At 41.0% G+C, this 22,487-nt stretch overlaps 1 protein-coding gene and 1 long non-coding RNA gene across 2 annotated transcripts in view; one reads left to right on the plus strand and one right to left on the minus strand.

Annotated features, from left to right (window-relative positions):
• ARHGEF38 (Rho guanine nucleotide exchange factor 38) overlaps positions 1-22,487 on the plus strand; it is a 150,477-nt gene that overhangs the window by 70,889 nt on the left and 57,101 nt on the right. Inside the window, exon 3 of the mRNA XM_055587875.1 lies at positions 7,655-7,778. Within this exon, the coding sequence (XP_055443850.1) occupies positions 7,655-7,778 (124 nt within the window). The remainder of the gene's footprint in view (positions 1-7,654; positions 7,779-22,487) is intronic.
• LOC129657565 (uncharacterized) lies at positions 3,826-8,536 on the minus strand. Its single transcript, XR_008716803.1, has 3 exons — positions 8,429-8,536; positions 7,576-7,802; positions 3,826-4,267 (listed from the first exon to the last, which is right to left on the minus strand). It is a non-coding gene; the product is annotated as an uncharacterized LOC129657565 (long non-coding RNA).

Here is a 22,487-nt window from a genome sequence, read left to right on the forward strand (position 1 = left end):
AATACATTTTCACTGTTCTTCCACTCTCACCTTGTTACAGTTAAAATCTTAATATCATTGGGCTTTTAGCTTTCAACATTAATAATGGAGCAAACTAATTTAGTGACTATGCCCAGGCTTCACCATAATGCTGTGCATGGGACTGGCTTATAAGAAGGACAGATAGGACCCAGGTTTTCTGAGACTGAGTCAGATGATATCCAAGGTGGATTTCCTCTATATGAACTCTAATACAGGGTCCAGAGTTGGACCTTATATTGAACCTACTTTGTGTCTGTGTGTGTGTGTGTGTGTTTGTGTGTGCGCGCACTCAGTTGTGTCTGACTCTTTGCGACCCCATGGACTATAGCCCACCAGGCTCCTCTGTCCATGGAATTTTCCAGGCAAGAATACTGGATCAGGTTGCCATTTCCTACTCCAGGGGGTCTTCCCAACCCAGGGGTTGAACCCACATCTCTTGCATCGCCTGCATTGGCAGGTGGATTCTTTACCACCTGGGAAGCCCATATTGAACCTAGACTTATTGTCAAACCACATCAAATAGAAATATTGATGTCTTCTCTAGAAACAATTTCCAGAGAAGCATTTGGATGGTGGCAATCACCATAGTCCTCAAAAGCAATGTTGTTTATTTTCTTCCTTCTTCTAGAACTGTTGTATGTATATACATTGAACATTAAAGTTGTGTGATTTTGATCATCAAATTAGAAGCTTAAAATACATTTCCACATTGAGGTCAGGGCAGTAACATCCAACTGTGTGCTTTTAATTCATTGGTTTTTAGAAGAAAACAATGTAATTACTGCTATAATTTGCAAAGACTTGTTAGAAAGCCTTAAGAAATATTAATAACTTTAGCTCAATAATTACACTTAAGAAATTTATCATAAGGAAATAATCATGGGTGTGTGAATATGGTTTTAGTCAGAAGAGCTGCTTATCATAGTGAATACAGCAATCTATCTAGATTTCAAAGATTTAATGACTGATTAAGTAGACTACAGTATTTCCATATAATATTGACATTTAAAATAGTGCAGTTGTGAAAAATTAATGACATGAAAAGATGTTCATATTATACTAAGTTGAAAAAACACAACTTATAACAGGGTTTAAAGTATATAAATCTTTTGTACAGTTGTACACACACAGAGAGAAAAACAATATGGCAGGACATACTTCACAATGTCAATGGTCATTTCTGTGTGGTAGAATTATATGCAATTGCATTCTCTTTCTTTTAGTTATCTGTGTGTGTGAGGTTGCTTCAGTTGTATCTGTCTCTTTGCAACCCCATGGACTGTAGCCTGCCAGTCTCCTCTGGCCATGGGGTGCTCCAGGCAAGAATACTGGAGTGGGTTGCCATTTCTTCTCCAAGGGATCAAGCCTATGCCTCTTATGTCTACCTGCTTTGGCAGGCAGGTTCTTTGCCCCTAGAGCAACCATTTTCTACAGTGTACATGAACTACTTTTCTGGAAAAAAAAAATTTTTTTTTAAGACTTTGTTTCTCAACTTCTTTTCAATGTTCACTTTTAAAGGTGTTTGTGGTTGGGGTTTGCACAACACCTGAGAAGGTTTGGTTATTCCTGTCTTTGACTGTGTTTAGGTTGGCTGTCCCAAAGCTCATTAAACAGAAGACAACAAACAGGGATTTCCCAGCTGTAAATGAAGGAGGAAGTGTAGCCTTTGTTAGCAAATCTTCCAGGTTTAGTAATGGCCAAACTGAGCACAACAGTTTTCTTTGCAGATAAAATTTAGCAGAAAATTATAAAATAGCCACTAAATGTGATATTTTGAACAACCAAATGAGATGATTTTGATCTTTTTTTCTTTAAACCACTTTGATCTCCTCATACTTATGACTCAAGGCCAGTAGAGTAGAGAAAAAGGATATTTATTGACCGTTCCCACAGAGAAAATAGATCATTTCAATTGTAGTGATTCAATTCAATTCAAATTGTCAAACTTTTATTGAGTAACTAGGTGGAAGTCTAGCACTGTATTAGAAACAGTGGGGCATTCAAATAACTCATGAAGACAAATGTCCTAGAGGAACTCACAGTTTTTACATAAAAACAAACAAATTAATAAATATCTCCTAAATATAAAATGGGCTTCAATATAAGCACTGGGTCATCAGAGCAAGAGTCATGGCAGCTCAGGAGAGGGAGAGGTTAATTCCAACCAAGGGAGCAGGAAAGATTTCCTAGAGGAAGTGAGATTCTGGCTCACTTCTGAATAAAGAGAAGTGTGTTAGTCCCCTGTTAGTTACAGAAACAAAATTCCAACTAACTTGAATTTTAAAAAGCAGCTCATCAGCTTCTATAATAAGGATGTCTTGCTTTAGGCAAGGTAGATACAGGAGCTAACATGATGATGTCAGATTCAGTTTCCCTCTCTGTGTTGACTTTGCAGCAGTCAAGTTCTCCACAAAGATGACTGCTAAAGACAGAAACTTATATTCTTAGGGCTGGCAATCTAGGCCCTTCTATTTCCCAACAACTATTGATTGAAAATCAATGAAGACTCTCCTTGGCTCTGCTTAGCAACCTGCCATCCTAGGCCAGTTGCTATGGCAGTGGGTCACATGCTCACCACTGGAGGGAGCTGGGCGGGGCGGGCACCATGACTGGTAATTCCACCAGATCAGGTAGAACTGGGCAACCGTGGCTTCTCCCAGAAGCAACAGAAAGTACAGGGAGCTGAGCAAAACTACTGGGCAAATGCTACCATTACCATATTTCATTTCAGATGGGTAGAGTGTTGTAAGGTATATGAGGGCAAAGCCTTTGTGAGCAAATGAAAGAGCTTGGGGCTGGGATGTGATTGTGGGAAAATGCAAAATAAGTTTTGAAAAGAGTGAGTACAAGATGCTGGTGGTGACAGGAATTCTATACTGATGATTACAGTCTCTGAATTGAGAAAATTTTAATGATGTGTTTTCTTTTACTTAGACACTTATGACTGGGCAGTTTTGCATATATATGCAACCATACATATAGCAATTATTTAAATGTAATGGGAACTTACTATTTGAAGTATATCCTGTGAATACTTTTGTGAAGCAAAAAATTAAACTGTCACCAAAACACTGACCTTTAATATTTCTGTCTTGTATTTTCAAAAGATTATATATTGACTTTGCTTAGAATAATGTATACACTTAAACTAAATCTCTTTATCAAAAAGTGAATTTTATTTCATTTAAAATATAACTCAGCCTAGGCTGAGTACTGCCCATTTCTAGTAAATAATAAATGTATACGAATGCTTCCTTGAACTTACATCAGTAATTATAAAATCATCTACCAGTTTTAAAAGCCTATTTGGACGAGACATTTGTTTGTTCCTTGGCATAGTAAAGACTAAATGTGAATTCATCTCATGATTCACAAGATCCCCATGGGCTATGGTGATATTGGTGATTGAAACTGTACCAACTGATGTTTTAATCCTTTCTGTCCTTCAGAAATAAAAGAAATCAAAACCTGTGTTTTTGTTATTTAGAATTCGTTGCATCAAGCTCAGATTGTAGATAGAATACAGAGTTAGAGCCTTACTAAATGAATTTAAAATATAAATTAGATATGTGAGATTCTGACCTTGAGAAATAGATGGTAGAGGTGACAAATTGGTGAAAACTTCAAGCTAAAAAATCCAAACAGAGATGATGAAGTATTCTATTATTTGTAATTGCTGGTCATGGACTGTGGCATAGAAATAAAAGGTCAATTTCCAGCTCAAACTCTGTCTTGAACTTCATATTTTTGGGCATGGTAACTCTCTTCACTCTGCATGAATTTCCCTGTTTTCACAGATTCATATTTTACAGAAAAGTTGGAACAATATAGGAAATAATAAGTATGAAGCACTTTATGTCCTTCTGAATGAAGACCCCAAATAAATGAAATAATAGTAAGGTTGTTGGTATTGTTCAGTTGCTCAGTGTCCAACTCTTTGCAACCCTCACAGACTGCAGCATGCCAGGCCACCCTGTCCATCACCAACTCCTGGAGCTTGCTCAAACTCATGTCCGTTGAGTCGGTGATACCATCCAACTATCTCATCCTCTGTTGCCCTCTTCTCCTCTTGCCTTCAATCTTTCCTAGCATCAGGGTCTTTTCCAGTGAGTCAGCTCTTCACATCAGGAAGCCAAACAATTAGAACTTCGGTTTTAGCATCAGACCTTCCAATGAATATTCAAGGTTGATTTCCTTTAGGATTGACTGGTTTGATTTCCTTGCTGTCCGAGGGATTCTCAAGAGTCTTCTCCAGCACCACAATTTGAAAGCATCAGTTCTTTAGCATCAGCCTTTTTTATGGTCAAATAATAGGGTACACTATATGAAATACTTCCTTATAAAACAAGTAAATTAGGGATGAAATTTGATACTTCAGAAGGATTCATTTCAAAATATGATTTTACAAAATGTTAAACTAGCACATCTAGAATCAATCAATCTAGAAAAAATTGACTCATACAGAACTTTTGTAAAACATATTTTGTACTATGCAAACTTATGCCTTTGTGATTTAATTAATGCTCAATAGATTACTCAATTGATATGTGTACTCAAGAGATATGTGTCATTTAAAATTATGATTTACAAAAAGTCATATGTTGTTATTTGCCTTTTAGATATTTTTGTATAATACTAAACATACTTACTAATATAAAATAAAGTCTTGAAAACCCATAGATATTAGGCAGAAGAGCCACATGTGCCCTGTCCTATAGTTTTCTTGAGGACCAGACTAATCATAGTAAGGTGAGGAATTTCCCAAGATGGTTGAAATCCATATATCCAGCCAGAATATATTCCTTAGGAGGCAACTGACATAGTCACAAAATTTTAAGCAAGGTACAATATGTAGTTTTGCTTTCATGTTTAATAACAGAACATCCTGATCAACTTGGGCTTCCCTAGTAGCTCAGCTGGTAAAGAATCCACCTGCAACCTGGATTGGGAAGATCCCCTGGAGAAGGGAAAGGCTACTACTCACTCCAGTATTTCATGGACTCCGTGAAAGTCCATGGAGAATTTCATGGACTGTATAGTCCATGGGGTCACAAAGAGTCATACAGGACTGAGTGGCTTTCACTTTCATCCTGATCAAACTAATATCCATGTCCAGTTGTGGAACAAGGTTTCAAGAATGGGATCAATGTCCAAAAAAGGATGGGATGAAAAATGAGCAGCCCGCCTCCTCCCTGCCTCCTAAATAGACCCAGCACACCTGAAGAAACTGTTGTTGTTCAGTCGCTAAGTCACGTCCTACTCTTTGCAACTCCATGGCCTGCAGCATGCCAGGCTTTCCTGTCCTCCACTATCTCCTAGAGTTTGCCCAAATTCACATCCACTGAGTTGGTGATGCCATCTAGCCATCTCATCCTCTGTCACCCCCTCCTCCTCCTGCCCTCAATCTTTCCCAGCATCAGAGTCTTTTCCAGTGAGTTGGCTCTTTGCATCAGGTGGCCAAAATATTGGAGCTTCAGCATCAGTCCTTCCAATGAATATTCAGGGTTTATTTCCTTTAGGATTGACTGGTTTGATCTCTTTGTTGTCCAAAGGACTCTCAGGAGTCTTCTCCAACACCACAGCTTAAAAGTATCAATTCTTTGGCACTCAGCCTTCTTTATGGTCCAGCACTCACATCCGTACAAGACTACTGTAAAAACCATAGCTTTGACAATATGGACCTCTGTTGGCAAAGTGATATTTCTGCTTTTGAATATGCTGTCTAGGTTTGTCATAGCTTTCCTTCCAAGGAGCACGCATCTTTTAATTTCATGGCTGAAGTCACTGTCTGCAATGATTTTGGAGCCCAAGAAAATAAAATCTGTCACTATTTCCACTTTTAATATTTGCCATGAAGTGATATGACCAGATACCATGATGTTCTTTTTTTTTTTTTAATGTTAAGTTTTCAGCCAGGGTTTTCACTCTCCTCTTTCACCCTCATCCAGAGGCTCTTTTGTTCCTCTTCACTTTCTGCCATTAGAGTGGTATCATCTGCATATCTGAGGTTACTGATATTTCTACCAGCAATCTTGATTCCAGTTTGTGATTCATCCACCCTGGCATTTTGCACGATGTATTCTGCATGTAAGTTAAATAAGCGGGGTGGCAATATACAGCTTTGTTGTACTCCTTTCCCAATTTTGAAATAGTCAGTTGTTCCATGTCCAGTTCTAACTGTTGCTTCTTAACTCACAGAAGAAACCGATGTTGAAAGCATAAAAAAGAAGTGGCAATTGTTGGCCTTCATTTCCAAGAACTCTTGCAGGTCTGTCTCTTATTCTATATCCTGTTTCCAATTTCCCTTCATTTCTTGACTCTTTTTCTTCTGATCCTTAGGTGAACCTGCTGTCTCTCTCTCACCCTTAATTTTTTCAACCTTGTTTTGGACAAGTAATTCTGTTTTTCATCTTTTAAGCTTCTCCATGACTTGACTATTGATGACTTAGTTATCCACCTATTTCTCATGTACAAAAAAAACATGAATAAAAGACATCTGTTCCTTTTCCCTGTGGCAGCCCAGTGGAGCCTGAACCAAGATGCTTTTTGATTATGAAATGAGATCTGGTTTAAAATCATCAAAAAGATTTTGAGTAGGATCCAGCAAAATCTGGCACATAGCTCATCATGCTCTTCCTGGATAGGTTAGGATCATTGGCCATCCCTTACTAATCACCCAATGCCTGTGACAGAGATTGGCCTCCTTTGCAATTCTTGGTACATAAAAGGACTTCAGGAATTATTTAGTAAAAGAATGAATAAATTATTATAAGCACCAGCTATAAGATCTAGAACTGATTACACTGCTTTTTGAGGATTTGTGTGTGTGTGTGTGTGTGTGCTTAGTCACTCAGTTGTGTCTCACTCTTTGCAACCCCAAGGACTGTAGCCTGCCAGGCTCCTCTGTCCATAGAAATTTCCAGGTGAGAATACTGGAGTGTGTTGTCATTTTTTTCTCCAGGGGATCTTCTGAACCCAGGGATCAAACCTGCATCTCCTGCATTGGCAGGCAGATTCTTTACCACTAGCGCCACCTGGGAGGCACTTTTGAAGGTGTGCATGAATTTATAAATATGATGAATCTTTAATTAGTAGAACATATTTGGTGAAGATTTCCATTCACATTTCTTTTAAGGAAAGAAAGCAGGAAACAACTCAGCACATCTACTTGTCATCACTTTCAGAACATCTGTGGTTTTAAAACAACTTTGAAAATAGTCACTTGCCTAGAGTAAGGTCTGACTTCTGCTGTATAAGCAGTAAAATGTTCTAAATTCATATGTACTCATACATACCCTCATAGAGGGCAATTAATAAAATACCAATTATGGACCCCAAATCTTCTTCACACTCCGGTTCTTACAGGGGGTTATGTAGATGTATACTCAACTCATTAAAATTAAGTCAAAATAAAGAGAAAGAGGAAGGTAACAACAGATGCACCATCCCAATCTCTTGCATGAAGAACTGCACATTCCCTCTAGGAACCCCAAATAAGAATGTTTACAGAAGCAGCTGATGAAAGCAGTATGGGCTGGCATATAAAATGCTTACTGTTTAGCAGGAGGAAACGTCTTAAATAGCGTGCATCTCTCTCTCCATCAGCTGGTGCTCAGTGTTTGTGTTTCTTCAGGTTGATCGGCTGGATGTGGATAGCTTGTTTAGTAATATCGAATCGGTGCATCAGATATCAGCCAAGCTGCTGTCATTGTTGGAAGAGGCCACGACAGACGTAGAACCAGCCATGCAAGTAATCGGTATGTTTATTCTCTTCTCAAGTTCTCCAATACAACAGGAAATAATATTTTAATAGCCTCCCGTTGCTTTGGTTTTATGTTTCTGACTCACCAAGCTTCCCAGGAGATATATAAATGCTACACGCATCTTAGGGCTCATTGTAATTACACACACTCTGTATTTATTTTCACATGGGTTTATATCCATTTGCTGAAGTCCCTCAGTAGCACTAAGCACACCATTTGCTTTTTTAATTTCCAATCTTTCAACCTCTTTGCCTTCCAGATGTTCTCTTATTTAGTTTTATGGCTAACAATTACTTGATTCTTAAAGAATTAAACATTTAAATCCTTTAATAGCTTTACTGATTTTAGTCACAATGTCTCTTATTCATCTTATGACTAGGAATCCACTGATTCTGGGATTGTAACATTTGCAAGGAGAGTTTATATGATTATTAAAACAATTTAACAACTACTTTTCCATGCTTTTCCTTTTTCTCTATATTGTTTGCTTTTCAAATATGTTTCTACTCTCACACAGTCATAGATAATTTTCTTATTCTGTTAAAATTTTGAAAAAAATACAGAGAAATTACTAGAAAAGTGTTGGGTCAAATTTTTGTTCCCTCTATATTCTCCATTCATTGGCCATTTATATATCAAATCACCTGCTGCTGCTAAACTGCTAAGTCACTTCAGTCGTGTCCGACTCCTAGCGACCCCATGGACTGCAGCCTACCGGGCCCCTCCGTCCATGGGATTTTCCAGGCAAGAGTACTGGAGTGGGGTGCCATCGCCTTCTCCTTCAAATCACCTAATGAATATCTGTTAAGCAGTAGCATATGACAGGATTCTTAGGAGCTTCAAGGGAATACTGTGTTGTGAACTACTTGAAGGCGATTGCCACAACCAAGATACCACAGACACAGTGCCATGTAGGCCAAAAATTTTTTTAATGTGCTGTAATCATTTTTTCTGTTTCACACAAAATATTTAATATATGCTCATTACAAAATATTAAAACAATTTGGAAGTATACAGTGTAATTCAACCCACCAATGCAACGAGCATCCCCTTAAATAACCATTATTATCAGTTTGATATGCGTCCTTCCTTTGAGACACACACACACTCACACCTTGTATTTTTATTCCCCCTCATTATGTGTTTGTTAATGGGGCTTCCCAGGTAGCTCAGCGGTAAAAGAACCTGCCTGCAATGCTGGAGCTGCAGGAGATGCAGGTTTGATCCCTGGGTCCGGAAAATCCCCCAGAGGAGGAAATGGCAGCCCACTCCAATATTCTTGCCTGGAGAATCCCATGGACAGAGGAGTCTGGCGGGCTACAGTCCATAGCATCTCAAAGAGTTGGGCACGACTGAAGAGACTTAGCATGCACACACACAATGGAAAAACGGCATGAAATTGATTTTGTTTCATATTTAAGGAACATCCAAAATTTAATAAGCAAGACTGATCTTACACAAAGGTGAAACAACCTGGGCCATTTGTAGTGTTTTACATGTCAAAAGGCCACCCCACTTAAAAATATTCCCCCACAGTTTTTAATTGTAGTTTCTTGTGATTAAATGTCCCCCTTATATACTGTAGAACTTCAGGCCATAAAGAGAATACATTTATATGGGGAATCAGAGAATTCTTGAAAATGTTACTTGGGCTTAAAGTATTAAGTCAGATTTCAGCAAGTGAGGTCCATGTTGAGAAGACTAAGTGGAAATAATAGTGTGAACAAAACCATGGACAGAAAATGCCAAGTGTGTTTAGGAAATGGTGAGTGACCAAGCTGAGCTGGAGTGAAGAATTCACGTAGGGAGGAGTGAGAAATGAATCTGTTAAGTGTAGAACAGGGACAAGCTGTACCTGGAATCAAAGTTTGGGATTTACTCTGCAGGTAATGAGGAGCCATTAAAAGATTTTTCAGTAAGGATGTGATGAGACACAAAAGTTTCTGGAGAAAAGAAACTATGGCATGTATGAAAAAAATGGATAGAAAGAGAAAATGAGTCCTCGACCAGTAAACAAGTCATAGATCATTTAGCCATGTGGTAAGAAGCAGCCAGGCTAAGGTGGATACACTGAGAATAGAAAATAGGTGTCAGATTCAAGAGAAATGTGGAAAAAGCACAAACAAAATGTAGGGGTTGGTTGTATTTGCTGGAATCCAAAACAGTTCCAGGTGTAAAAAGTCTTGTATTCTGATTTGTCTAGAACATCTTGGTTTTAGCCTGTTCAAGCATCCAGTCCAGTTTAGCATTTGTCCCGGACTTCCTCATATTTTAAGGATGATCCTTATTTATAGTTGCACCACGGAGATCTGGTAAGACCTCTTCATCATGCTTTAATTTCTGACATGGCTTCTCTTAGCAAAATGTTAAGAGTCAGGTGCATTTGAAAGAGTTCTCATGTGGTAAACTCTGAAAGAGAGCCTGTCTCTCTTTTCCCAACCTTTTCTAGTCTCAAGGATACTTATATCTTTCTTTGAAGTACAGCACACAGGGAATCGACTGATAAAATGAAGACTTTTGGAAAAGAACAGCTAGCAAGACCTAACTGCTTCCTGTTCTGGTGGGGGTGGGAGATGTACTTGATGCTGTAAGTCCTGCGGCCACTGGGTAGAGCAGCAAGTGGGGTCATGACCCACACTGGGTGGCTTATGCCCTATGCCATGACTAGTGGGAGGCATCAAGCCCCTAGAATGACAGTCAGTGGGTTTAGAGGGATACGTAGAGAATTGAAGATTAGATGCAAATGAAATACGTGTAGGAAGTGGAGCCCATTTGTGTCAAAGGTGAATTTTCTGACCATATTGTAAATGCTACTGTTAACTTTACTTCGGAAAATGCAATGTGTTAATGTAGATTATCATATGAATACATATTTTGGTGGAGCATCACTGTAAAATAATGCTTTTTACTAAAGTAAGAAATCTATGGAACAGAAGTATTGTGGTGTGTATGTAATATACCTGTGATATTATATTAATTGAAATGGTAACTGTAGTTAAAGTTCACATACAGTTTTACGTATATAAAATTGAAGTGAAATTGGCACCCCACTCCAGTACTCTTGCCTGGAAAATCCCATGGACGGAGGAGCCTGGTGGGCTGCAGTCCATGGGGTCGCTAAGAGTTGGACACGACTGAGCGACTTCACTTTCCCTTTTCACTTTCATGCATTGGAGAAGGAAATGGCAACCCACTCCAGTGTTCTTGCCTGGAGAATCCCAGGGATGGGGGAGCCTGGCGGGCTGCCGTCTATGGGGTCACACAGAGTCGGACATGACTGAAGCGACTTAGCAACAGCAGCATTATATATAATATTCAGAGAATATGCACACTTTTTTTGGTGTTGGTCACTAACTAGCTTTTAGAAAATGCATTTTGTTCAAAATCAGTTAGAAGTCTTTAGTTAAGATATTCAACAAACAGATGGAAAAAGTAACTTCAGTTTGTTAGTCTTCATGATTGCAATTACTGAAAACAAAATTTACCCCTATGGAAACAAGGAATTAACTGAAAGATAATTAAACAATCAGAGATCATACTGTATAACAGATTTAATTGTGAAACTTTGTAATTGTATTTTAGAAGACTTGAATTATGAAAAGAAGCTTTTGGCAGAACTTCTATTTAGTAGGATAAAGTTATATACTGTGTACCAGATTTTACAACATCTAGAAAAATATTTAAAAATCACAAATAGAAACAACTTGTTTGATGAGTTTTACTTTGCAAAAAGAGAGAAAAGAAAATGGAAGCAAGAAGACAAGAACTTTGAAAATATTTAAGCTCAAATATTTATATATTATAATATAGAGATATATAATCTGAATTTTAATATCTTACATTTAGTAGAATTTTCTCCGAGCTTATGAAATACCTCTGTCTTAGGAGGAAAGTATTTTCACAATTTAAAATATTATGGTTTATATATATTATTTTATATATATATTAAATAATGCTAGCATTACATTTTAACCATAGAATAAAACAGAGTCCACACTGATATGAATAAATGAGGAGAAAGGAAAGCGCTTCCTTACTTAAAGTTCAGCAAGTAAATATAAAGGAAAGAGGAAAAATTTAAATCTCCATTAGGTAAAAACTATAGTCATAATTATTAAAGAGGACTCCACTGAGTGATGCCAGATTTATTGAGTGAAAGTTTGAGGAGAAATATATTTTCATAGTTTCAAACTGTCTCCGACATAAGTGTTAACTCCAAAGGGAAAGATGGTAACTGTTCACTGAGAAACCAGGCAAAGAGTATCTTAACGAAGCGAGTGATCCAGGGCAACAGCACCAGGAAATAACACACCTTCATATCACGAACCTCGTGACACAGGGCACAACGTCATATCTGTGCTACTTTTGTCCCAAAGGATGTGCAATCACGTCCAATCATTAGAAAACATTAGACAATAGCAAATTCAGTGAAAGACGCTGAAAATAACTGATTAATATGGTTCTAAAATGCCAAAGTCATTAAAGACATTGTAAGACTGAGGAGGAACTCTTGAAGACTGCAGAAGACAAAGGAGGAGTAACAAACAAACGCAAGTGGGAGCCTATATAGACTAGAATGGGAAAAGACCATTAGTGTCCCAATTCCAAGGAAAGTTTTTAGTTGATAGTATTAGAGCAAATGTCATTTCCTTTTACTGAAAATTGTACTATGTCGATGGAATATTGGGGAAAATGAGTGAGGGATATTTGAAAACTACTGGTACTATTTTTTCAACTTTCCTATAAAACATAAAATTAATTCAAAATGGTTAAAATATAATGGTTTGCAGAGAAAACCCAACTGAAGTTGTTCGCAATGTCAAGTTCACTAATGATAAATTGCAATACTGAGGAAGATTATAGAAAATTTATGAAAATAAAAAGTAAACCAGTAAGACCGTAGTTGAAAAGAAAGAGTTGGAGGCATAATTTTAATTTCCCTACCCTTTATATCTGGCCTGGCTTCATGACTTTCTTTGATCAATAAAATGCGGCAAAGTGATATTCTACAATGGCCTCGTGACAGTCACTGTCTGCTCAGGGAGAGAGAAGGTTCAAACAACCCAGTCAGGCCAATCAACACAGTCAAGGCCTTGAACATGCGAGTCGGGCCCTCCTTGGCCAGCTGACTTCATGCTACAGACTGCAAACCTACCAGTAATCCCATTAACACCACAAGGAAACAGGCCATCCCAGCTGCTGCCGCTGCTGCTAAGTCACTTCAGTTGTGTCCGATTCTGTGCAATGGCAGCCCACCAGGCTCCCCCGTCCCTGGGATTCTCCAGGCAAGAACACTGGAGTGGGTTGCCATTTCCTTCTCCAATGCATGAAAGTGAAAAGTGAAAGTGAAGTCGCTCAGCCATGTCCGACTCTTAGCGACCCCATGGACTGCAGCCCATCAGGCTCCGCCGCCCATGGGATTCTCCAGGCAAGAGTACTGGAGTGGGGTGCCATTGCCTTCTCCCCATCCCATCTGAGCTCTACTCATTTCATCAACCTGGAGAATCATGAGAAGATAAATAGTGTTGTTTTAAGCCTTTAAAATTTTCTTGGGGCGGGGAAGGGGGTTGATTTCCTGCATCAACAGCTAACTAATACAGATACAGAGAAGAGATTAACTAATTCAGCTCAGATAATAAAGTGAAACTTGATTTAGAAGGTGGCTTTTAAGCAAGGACTTGAATTTACAAAGATGGAGATTTGAGCAAAAGACTTCTCAAATGACATAGAGGCAGAAGGCAGAAGACAGAAGAGTACGTACGGGAAGTTCTTATAGAAGACAGCAGTTCAATGTGACTGGAGCATAGTGACAAGGAGTACAAGTAGCCATATCAATGGAGTTCACTGGCACTTTCCATCACTAAATCTTTCATCTTGCTTTCCAAAAGGTAAACCGATTTGGGGTGAGATTTCCAAAGTCATGCTGCCACAAAATGAAAAGCACAGCTGTTCAATTTCTTTGTCCTTAGATCTCACGAAAGAGTTTGTGATTCACAGTTCTAGTGCCAAAGGAGAAACTTTCCCGATACATATATAAGCCAGGAGAGCTTTACTCAATTAAAAAAAAAAAAAAAAAAACTTGGGATTTGGATGAGGTTCAAGCTTAAGCACAGCGGAGCACATGTTTGTAGATCCAAGGACTCTGGGAAATTGTCTGGACTATCATGCCAAGATAGAAACTGGATTTTAAAATCTTGACTGAGGCAAGCTGCCTAGACAGGAAATGGGTTTGAAATCTTTAGGGATGGGAGTGTGAGAAGTGACTCTTGTTTCCACTTAAAGATCATTTTGTAACAAATGAATAGTGAACAAGGACCAAACAAGTGAAGTCATAGTGCAGAGTTGAAGAACACACAGGCTGCAATCTCAGGTTGATTTAGTTTGTATCCAGGCTCAGCGGTTGCTGGATGTGGGCTTGTAGGCGAGTCACAAAGCCCCACTGAACTAAATTTGAGGCAATAATACCTACCCCACAGAGCATTTATGAAGATTAAATAAAATAATGTATGTGATGATAACCAGTGCCCATCCTTCATCAATAACCAATGCATGATGTTACTAACTTGTTAGGACCCTGAGAATATTAAACATACCCACCCATTCACAAAGCTTGATTTCTTATACGCAAAATGTGAACTTTTTAGAGATCCTGATCATATTTTCAAACAAAGATTCATGGGTGTGTGTGGTTTCCAGGTGTTCCCAATATGGACGTTTCTACATTTTGTTGATTTGGGGAGCCTGCCATTTAAGAATCCAGCTACCCCAGTGGAATATCACATGGAGAAAGATTAGAGCTGAGACTATCTAGTAAGAAAGTGGTCCCACTGTCCCAGCCTCCCTGCCAAGGCACCCAGACTTGGGAATGAGCCATTTCAGACCATCCAGCCAGTTAAGCCTCTGAATGAGTGCAGCCCCAGCAAACCTCAAGTAAAGCAGAACCACTGAGCTGATACCTGCTAACCCACAGAATCAGGGTGCTGCTGCTGCTGCTGCTAAGTCGCTTCAGTCGTGTCCGACTCTGTGCGACCCCAGAGACAGCAGCCCACCAGGCTCCCCTGTCCCTGGGATTCTCCAGGCAAGAATACTGGAGTGGGTTGCCATTTCCTTCTCCAATGCATGAAAGTGAAAAATGAAAGTGAAGTCGCTCAGTCATGTCCGACTCTATCGACCCCATGGACTGCAGCCTACCAGGCCCCTCCGTCCATGGGATTTTTCAGGCAAGAGTACTGGAGTGGGGTGCCATTGCCTTCTCCACATAATCAGGAGAGAAGATCAAATGGTCGCTGGTCTTAAGGCACTAAATTTCAGGGTGGTTTGTTACATAATGACAGAGAACCAAAACAGGGCTATGTCCTCTTCTATAAATTTTCAACAATGTTGTAATGTTTCAAAGCAATTTTAAAAGACTGAGTTATGAACACGTGTGAGGTTACTTTCTCTGCTTACTTCACACACAGGGTAAAGAGAACCAGAGCTGACAGAAGCTTGTGGTATAGGAATTACAGTTTCTCACATGCTTTTTCCTCAGGGTGAGTTTATCCTCGGAGACAAAGACGGTATAGAGCTTTCTGTTCTTTGAAGATGGAGTGGGTGAAGCACGGTTACTCTGTGGCAGTCCTTTGTTCTCCTGAAGCTGTGTCTCTTGTATGTCCCTGAAGCAGGAATCTGTGCCCTTAGCAGTGATTCTGTGAAAAGAGATTAGTCATTGACAATGATGCTGTGTGGGAGATGCCACAGAGCAGTTCACCCGAATCACTGTTCTGGTACTATTATATCGTGTGCACACGTGTGTGTGTGTGTGTGTGTGTGTGTTACTCAGAACATGGAAAGGCCTGGCCTTGTTCATCCTGACCAGTGAGGGCAGGTTTGGGAGCTTCACCCCCGCTCAGTGGGATATGTGAGGCCAGCAGGTGGAGAGAGACCCAGACACAGCAGCGAAAGTTCAGGGCGTTTTATTCCAGATACTGTCAGTAACAAGAAAGCTGTCAGCTTCAGAAAACAGGACAGAAAAAAAGGTGGGGGGGGGGGGTGGTTCAAGGTCAAGTACACACAAATCCACAGAGGAAAGGAAAAATCAGCAGGAGGCAGTCACCAGGATACAATGCAGAAGCTGGACCTCCGGCCTCCCGAGTGGGGTCAGGGTGGGCCCCAGGTCTACCAGGACTTATTTCTCATAATAAAAAGAAAACCGGGAGGGCTTAGTAACAAGTTCTATAGTTCTGTTCTCTGAGGAGAAAGTGAAGTTCTACATTGTGGAGCTGGCTCCTGGGGGTCAGTGGCTGAGTTGTGCTGTTAGACTTGAAAGGAGTTGTGGAAAGTCAGATATTGTACAGAATACACACGGAAGTCCTAAACTTCTGTGAGTGTAAGAGTGCTGTGAGTCCCTGAACACTTTCCCAACTGTTAGGAAGTCAGAAGGAGAAGCTGTTAGCAGGGATGCCACACTTGAGGGGTACAAGAGCCTGGCAGGACTGTAGCCTTAGGAGGGAGCCAGATCGGTGCCCTGACACTGGCTTCATCACTGCTACCTCCGTGTTGGGGCAAGTCGCTTGATCAGTGAGGACTGCCCTTGCCTGCCTGGAATAGAAACTTCACCAAAAGGAATTAGCTTTTTCCCTCACATAACAAGAAATCCATAACTCAATAGCCTAGAACAGAGACAGCTACTTGCTGGCTACTTCCAGCTTTTTCCTTCCCAGTACTTAACTTGTGGTATTTGGCTTCATGGCCTCAAGATGGTTACTCCACTGCCAAGCAAGCTTCCTGCAGGTAATAAGAGCAAAACCATCTCCTGCTCTGGCTTTTTTCATTTGGGGGAAATAGAAAGCTTTCCCAGTGACTTCTATACCTCATGATCTCATTTTACACACACATTATTCCATCTCTCTCTCTCTCTCCCTCCCTCCCTTTCTCTCTCTCTCTCTCTCACACACACACACACACACAGAGACTTTAACCACCTGAACTACCAGAGACTGGGGAAAAGGTTAGTATTTTTAACTGGGTGCATGTGTGGTGCAAACAATAAAAGTTTGGGAGATGAGAGAATAGATAAGCAACTGGCAACAGAAAGCAGGTTCACTGGTTCATTTTTTCCAATGGGGATGGCCAGACCTTGGTGGTAGAGGGGAGAGACAGAGCGTGCACCTGTCTAGGACATAAGCCCCAGGTGGGGGGAGTTTCTTGTCTGTTTTGTTATTGTTGTATTACCAGCGCCTAGAACAGTGTCCTCAATAAGTACTTGGTGAATGAATGAAATGAATGGCGGAGACAATGCTCAGTATCCAGGATGCCAGTTGGTACACTGAGGGAATACAGTCATTGTCATTGCTCTTGTTGTTACCAAGTCCTCCTGTGGTTTTTTCCTGTGTCGTTTTCCAAAGCTGGTAAGTGGTGAAGAGCAACTAGCAGAGGCAAGCATTCTCAAGAGAGGTATTTACCAAGGTGGGCTGAGAATGGGGTCCTTAGCATTATCAATCCTGAGGAGGGAAAAGTTATTGTACCTTTTCCCAACCTAGGCAGCCAAAACGTTTTAACTTGCAACTCTCAGAGAACCAATGTTTCCTTAATGTGTGAGTTGTTACAAAAAGCCCATCATGGAGTTAAGGTATCCAGGAAGTAAAAAAGGTTCAGGAAGAGACCTTGAGTTATTATCAAAATAAACAGTTTTATCCTTGAGTGTTAGTGCTAGACTAATACTTGAAAAGAAAGTGTAGTTGTTCAGTCTTATCCAACTCTGTGTGACCCCATGGACTGTAGCCCACCAGGCTCCTCTGTCCCTGGAATTTTCCAGGCAAGAATACTAGCATGGGTTGCCATGCCCTTTATGGGGTCTTCCCAACCCAGAAATTGAAACCAGGTCTCCTGCATTCCAGGCAGATTCTTTACCATCTGAGTCACCAGGGAAGCCCGATTCTAATCCAACCATCTCACTGTTCAGATGAAAAAGCTAAGAGCCTGAGTTTCTCCAAATAGCATCACTAATTCTAGACACAGTTATAAGGGAGCCCTTGCTCTTCCTAATATAGGTCTTATTACATATTACATACTGTCCATCTCCCATACTATTGCTTCCATTTATCCTGCCCATCTGTTACACTGTCAGTGATGGAATAGCCTTTCCTTTGAGAGACCCCAGCACAATTATGACATTGTCCTCCATGGCACTGGACGCAACCATGGTCCCCCCCACAGTCTGCTCTGGCTCCCTTCCTTTCTCTTTTTTTCCTTTTATGGTCTATCAGTCCCTTACCGGTCGGTCTTACCCTGCTGCTGCTAAGTCGCTTCAGTCATGTCCGACTCTGTGCTACCCCATAGACAGGCTCCACTGTCCCTGGGATTCTCCAGGCAAGAACACTGGAGCGGGTTGCCATTTCCTTCTCCAATGCATGAAAGTGAAAAGTGAACGTGAAGTCGCTCAATGGTGTCCGACTCTTAGCGACCCCATGGACTGCAGCCCACCAGGCTCCTCCGTCCATGGGATTTTCCAGGCAAGAGTACTGGAGTGGGGTGCCATTGCCCTGTTCCCTCCTAAAACCACTACTCTAAAATTGCTATTACCACATCACCAGAGACCTCAAAATTGTCAAATCCAATGAACACATTTTTCTGAATTTATCATATGGTAGCACTCTTGCCTGGAAAATCCCATGGACGGAGGAGCCTGGTGGGCTGCAGTCCATGGGGTCGCTAAGAGTTGGACACGACTGAGCGACTTCACTTTCCCTTTTCACTTTCATGCATTGGAGAAGGAAATGGCAACCCACTCCAGTGTTCTTGCCTAAAGAATCCCAGGGATGGGGAAGCCTACTGGGCTGCTGTCTATGGGGTCGCACAGAGCCAGACACAACTGAAGCAACTTAGCAGCAGCAGCAGCAGCACTTCTGAAAATTTTTAAACCGAATAATTCCTAACATCAGAAGAGAAATTTCATGAGCCCCAGGGAATGTGGAGTTCCGACCTGAAGCCAGAGCCACAGGCATGAAATAATTTGAAATCTCATTTTATCTTAAGAATTCAAGTAAATTTTCCATGCTATCCTTTCACATGAAAATAATGTTTTTTTCCTTCAAATATCTTTATAAAATTCATACTCAAGGGACATGCTCGTTTGAATCCTGTGGCTGCACATTCCACCTGGCACTTGGGTTTGAATTTCATAACCCTAACCAGCGTCCCTGGAGTATCTCTCAGTACTCAGTGTTATCCCCAGGCGAGGCAGGAACTGAACGAGACCAAAGGCAAAGGATAGTGGCTTCTGTAAGCAGCGTTTACTCTACAACCTCTTCCTTCTCACCTCCCTCCTCATTTTGCCTTCCCCTGGAGAACAGAAGAGGCTCAGAATAAAAGGAATGAAATGTATGCACCTGGCATTTGGGCTGGCTGAGCTGCTGCCTTGCTTAGTCCCAGTGGCTGGGCTCCCATCCAGGGAGGACAGCAGACCATGAGAAACTCTCCCAGTCAGTCTGCTGCAAGCTGCCAGGAGAGCTTTTTCATCTCGTGATGGCATATTTACTCACCCAGGAAGTGTCATTCAGAGGCTTGTATTATCTTACTCAGATCTCAGAACTTCTTTTCTGGAAGGGGGTCATACCTACACTCTGTCCTCAGAGAGGTCCCACTCCTGTCTCGGTATTCTGAATGCTCTGTCCTGACAATCAGGTTTTACTCAGAACTGCAGAACTGCCTTTTGGGATAGATCTTAGATCACAGTTTATGCTTGAGAACTTTTCCTTCCAGTTTCATTGAGATGTAATTGATATATTACACTGTATAGGTTTAAGGTGTATTGCATAATTATTTCATTTACATACATCATGAGGTGATTATCACAATGAGTTTACAGAACACCCATCCTCTTATCTAAACATAAAATTAAAGAACAAAACCTTACCAGCTCAAATAAGATGTGTGCGTGCTAAGTTGCTTCAGTAGTGTCCGACTCTTTGCAACCCCATGGACTGTAGCCTGCCAGGCTCCTCTGTCCATGGATTCTCCAGGCAAGAATACTGGAGTGGGTTGCCATGCCCTCCTCCAGGGGATCTTCCCAACCCAGGGACTGAACCCAGGTCTCCCACATTGCAGACAGATTCTTTGCCAACTGAGCCATAAGGGAAGCCCAAGAATACTGGAGTGGATAGCCTATCCCTTCTCCAGGGGATCTGCCCAACACAGGAATAAAACCGGGGTCTCCTGCATTGCAGGAGGATTATCGGCCGAGCTACCAGGGAAGCCCTAATCTCTTTTCTAGATCTTCTATTTCCTGAAACCCAGACTCATATTGCAATTCCATAAAGGGCTCTTCACTTTAATATACTATGGGTGACTCAAATTCAATACTTCTAAAATTAAACTTGTTGTCTTCCCATAAAAACACCCTCTTTATCTTCTCAACATTGTCTATCCACATGTTTACTGAAACCGGCTTCCTGAGATATGCCTGGAGTTATCCTCTTCATCTCTTACATGTTCAATGTCCTTTTTTTGTTCTCTCTTCTTCATCCTCCCTGATTTTGCTCTCGTGGTTATAACTAACATCTAATGAACATTTGCACATGCCCATATAGACACATTACATATTTTAACTCATTTAATCATTAAACAACTCTCCCATTATGATGATTTCTTATCACAGATGAGGAAATTAAGAAACAGAGAAATCAGGTAATTTCCCCAAATGTCACATGAGTAAATGGTAAAACCAGAATCTGATACCAGGCAGTTGATTTGAGAGCATTCTCTCAACTGCTATAACATTCTACTTTAGCCCTTATTATTTATTTCTTGAATATTTATAGAAGTCTTTCAATTGGTTTCTCTTTTCCAATCTCCCTAACTCCTCCCCCAAATTCCATTGTTCAGATGACTAACTCCCACAGAAAACTTTCTAAAATACAGTCTCATCGTGTTAATCTGCTGCCTAAAATCCATCAGTGCTTCTCCATCACCTTCAGGTTAAAGTTCCAACTTCTTAATGATGCACAAAGTCTTCCATGGTCTGGCCCCTGCCTACCTATACAGCTTCTTCTGAAACCTCCCCCCAGGTGTGGCACCAGCCAGCCAGCTGAGATCACTTGCAGTTTCTGAGCAGAACTTGCTTCCTCCATGCATCTCTGTGCTTTTGTATTCACTCATAGCTCCTACTTCAAGGGTAGACTCTTATGGAAAGAGCTCAAAGTTTCTCAAGAGCAGAATGGCTCACCCTCTGTATTTATAGTTACTGTCATACTTTTCCCATAGCATGCTAAATGGAGTTTACTCTTCTCTATCCTTTACTGACCTTGAGGGAAGTGTTGGTTCTTTTTCTCTGCAGACCTACCAAAGTACTTAGGGCATGCTAGTCACTCATTGGCTTTCCCAGGTAGCACAGTGATAAAGGACCCACCTGCCAAAGAGCAGGAGATGCAAGAGACCACGGTTCCATCCCTGATTCAGGAAGATCCCCTGCAGGAAGAAATGGCAACCCACTCCAGTATTCTTGCCTGGAAAATTCCATGGACAGATAAGCTTGGTGGGCTACAATGGGGTCGCAAAGAGTCAGACATGACTGAGCATGCACCGTCACAGTCACTCATTAAATGGCTATCAAATTCAGTTCAGTTCAGTCGCTCAGTCGTGTCCGACTCTTTGCGACCCCATGAATCGCAGCACGCCAGGCCTCCCTGTCCATCACCAACTCCCGGAGTTCACTCAGACTCACGTCCATCGAGTCAGTGATGCCATCCAGCCATCTCATCCTCTGTCGTCCCCTTCTCCTCCTGCCCCCAATCCCTCCCAGCATCAGAGTCTTTTCCAGTGAGTCAACTCTTCGCATGAAGTGGCCAAAGTACTGGAGTTTCAGCTTTAGCATCATTCCTTCCAAAGAAATCCCAGGGCTGATCTCCTTCAGAATGGACTGGTTGGATCTCCTTGCAGTCCAAGGGACTCTCAAGAGTCTTCTCCAGCACCACAGTTCAAAAGCATCAATTCTTCGGCGCTCAGCCTTCTTCACAGTCCAACTCTCACATCCATACATGACCACAGGAAAAACCATAGCCTTGACTAGACGAACCTTTGTGGGCAAAGTAATGTCTCTGCTTTTGAATATGCTATCTAGGTTGGTCATAACTTTCCTTCCAAGGAGTAAGCGTCTTTTAATTTCATGGCTGCAGTCACCATCTGCAGTGATTTTAGGATGAACTAAATAAAGACTATAACTGCTTCATTTCCTTTTATGCCATTTTCCTAAACAAGGCCTCTGATAGGCTTCTTGGGCATCATTGGTTTCACCCCGGATCACTAACCTGCAAGGGAAGTTCATCTAGATGTGGGGTCAGAATAATATAGACACCTATCACTTGGTTTGGTACATCTTAGGGATGGACATGAGAGTCTGGAGGTAAAGAGGTGGGCCAAGAAGAACATGAATATGTTTACATTAGTGAAGGGAGCAATGTGCCCCCACAGGATAGTGATGCCAGGACATAAAATGTGTTCAATAATCCTGAGAGTTGTTCTTAAAGGAGATAAGTAAGTGCATTTTTAAAAGTGCATTTTCTTCCTCCTTTTGCATGGCAGTTATTCTGAGGGGAAGCCAATGTAGAAAGTCTTGGGATGCAGAATTTTTTAAAGAGAAGTACACGATAGTTATATTTATTTCATAGGATTCTGGTGCTTTTGTGACAGATATCCAGGAGGGAAATTACCTTCGCCAATCTTGGC

The sequence above is a fragment of the Bubalus kerabau genome, chromosome 7 (assembly GCF_029407905.1).
Source record: "Bubalus kerabau isolate K-KA32 ecotype Philippines breed swamp buffalo chromosome 7, PCC_UOA_SB_1v2, whole genome shotgun sequence".
Classification (NCBI taxonomy): domain Eukaryota; kingdom Metazoa; phylum Chordata; class Mammalia; order Artiodactyla; family Bovidae; genus Bubalus; species Bubalus kerabau.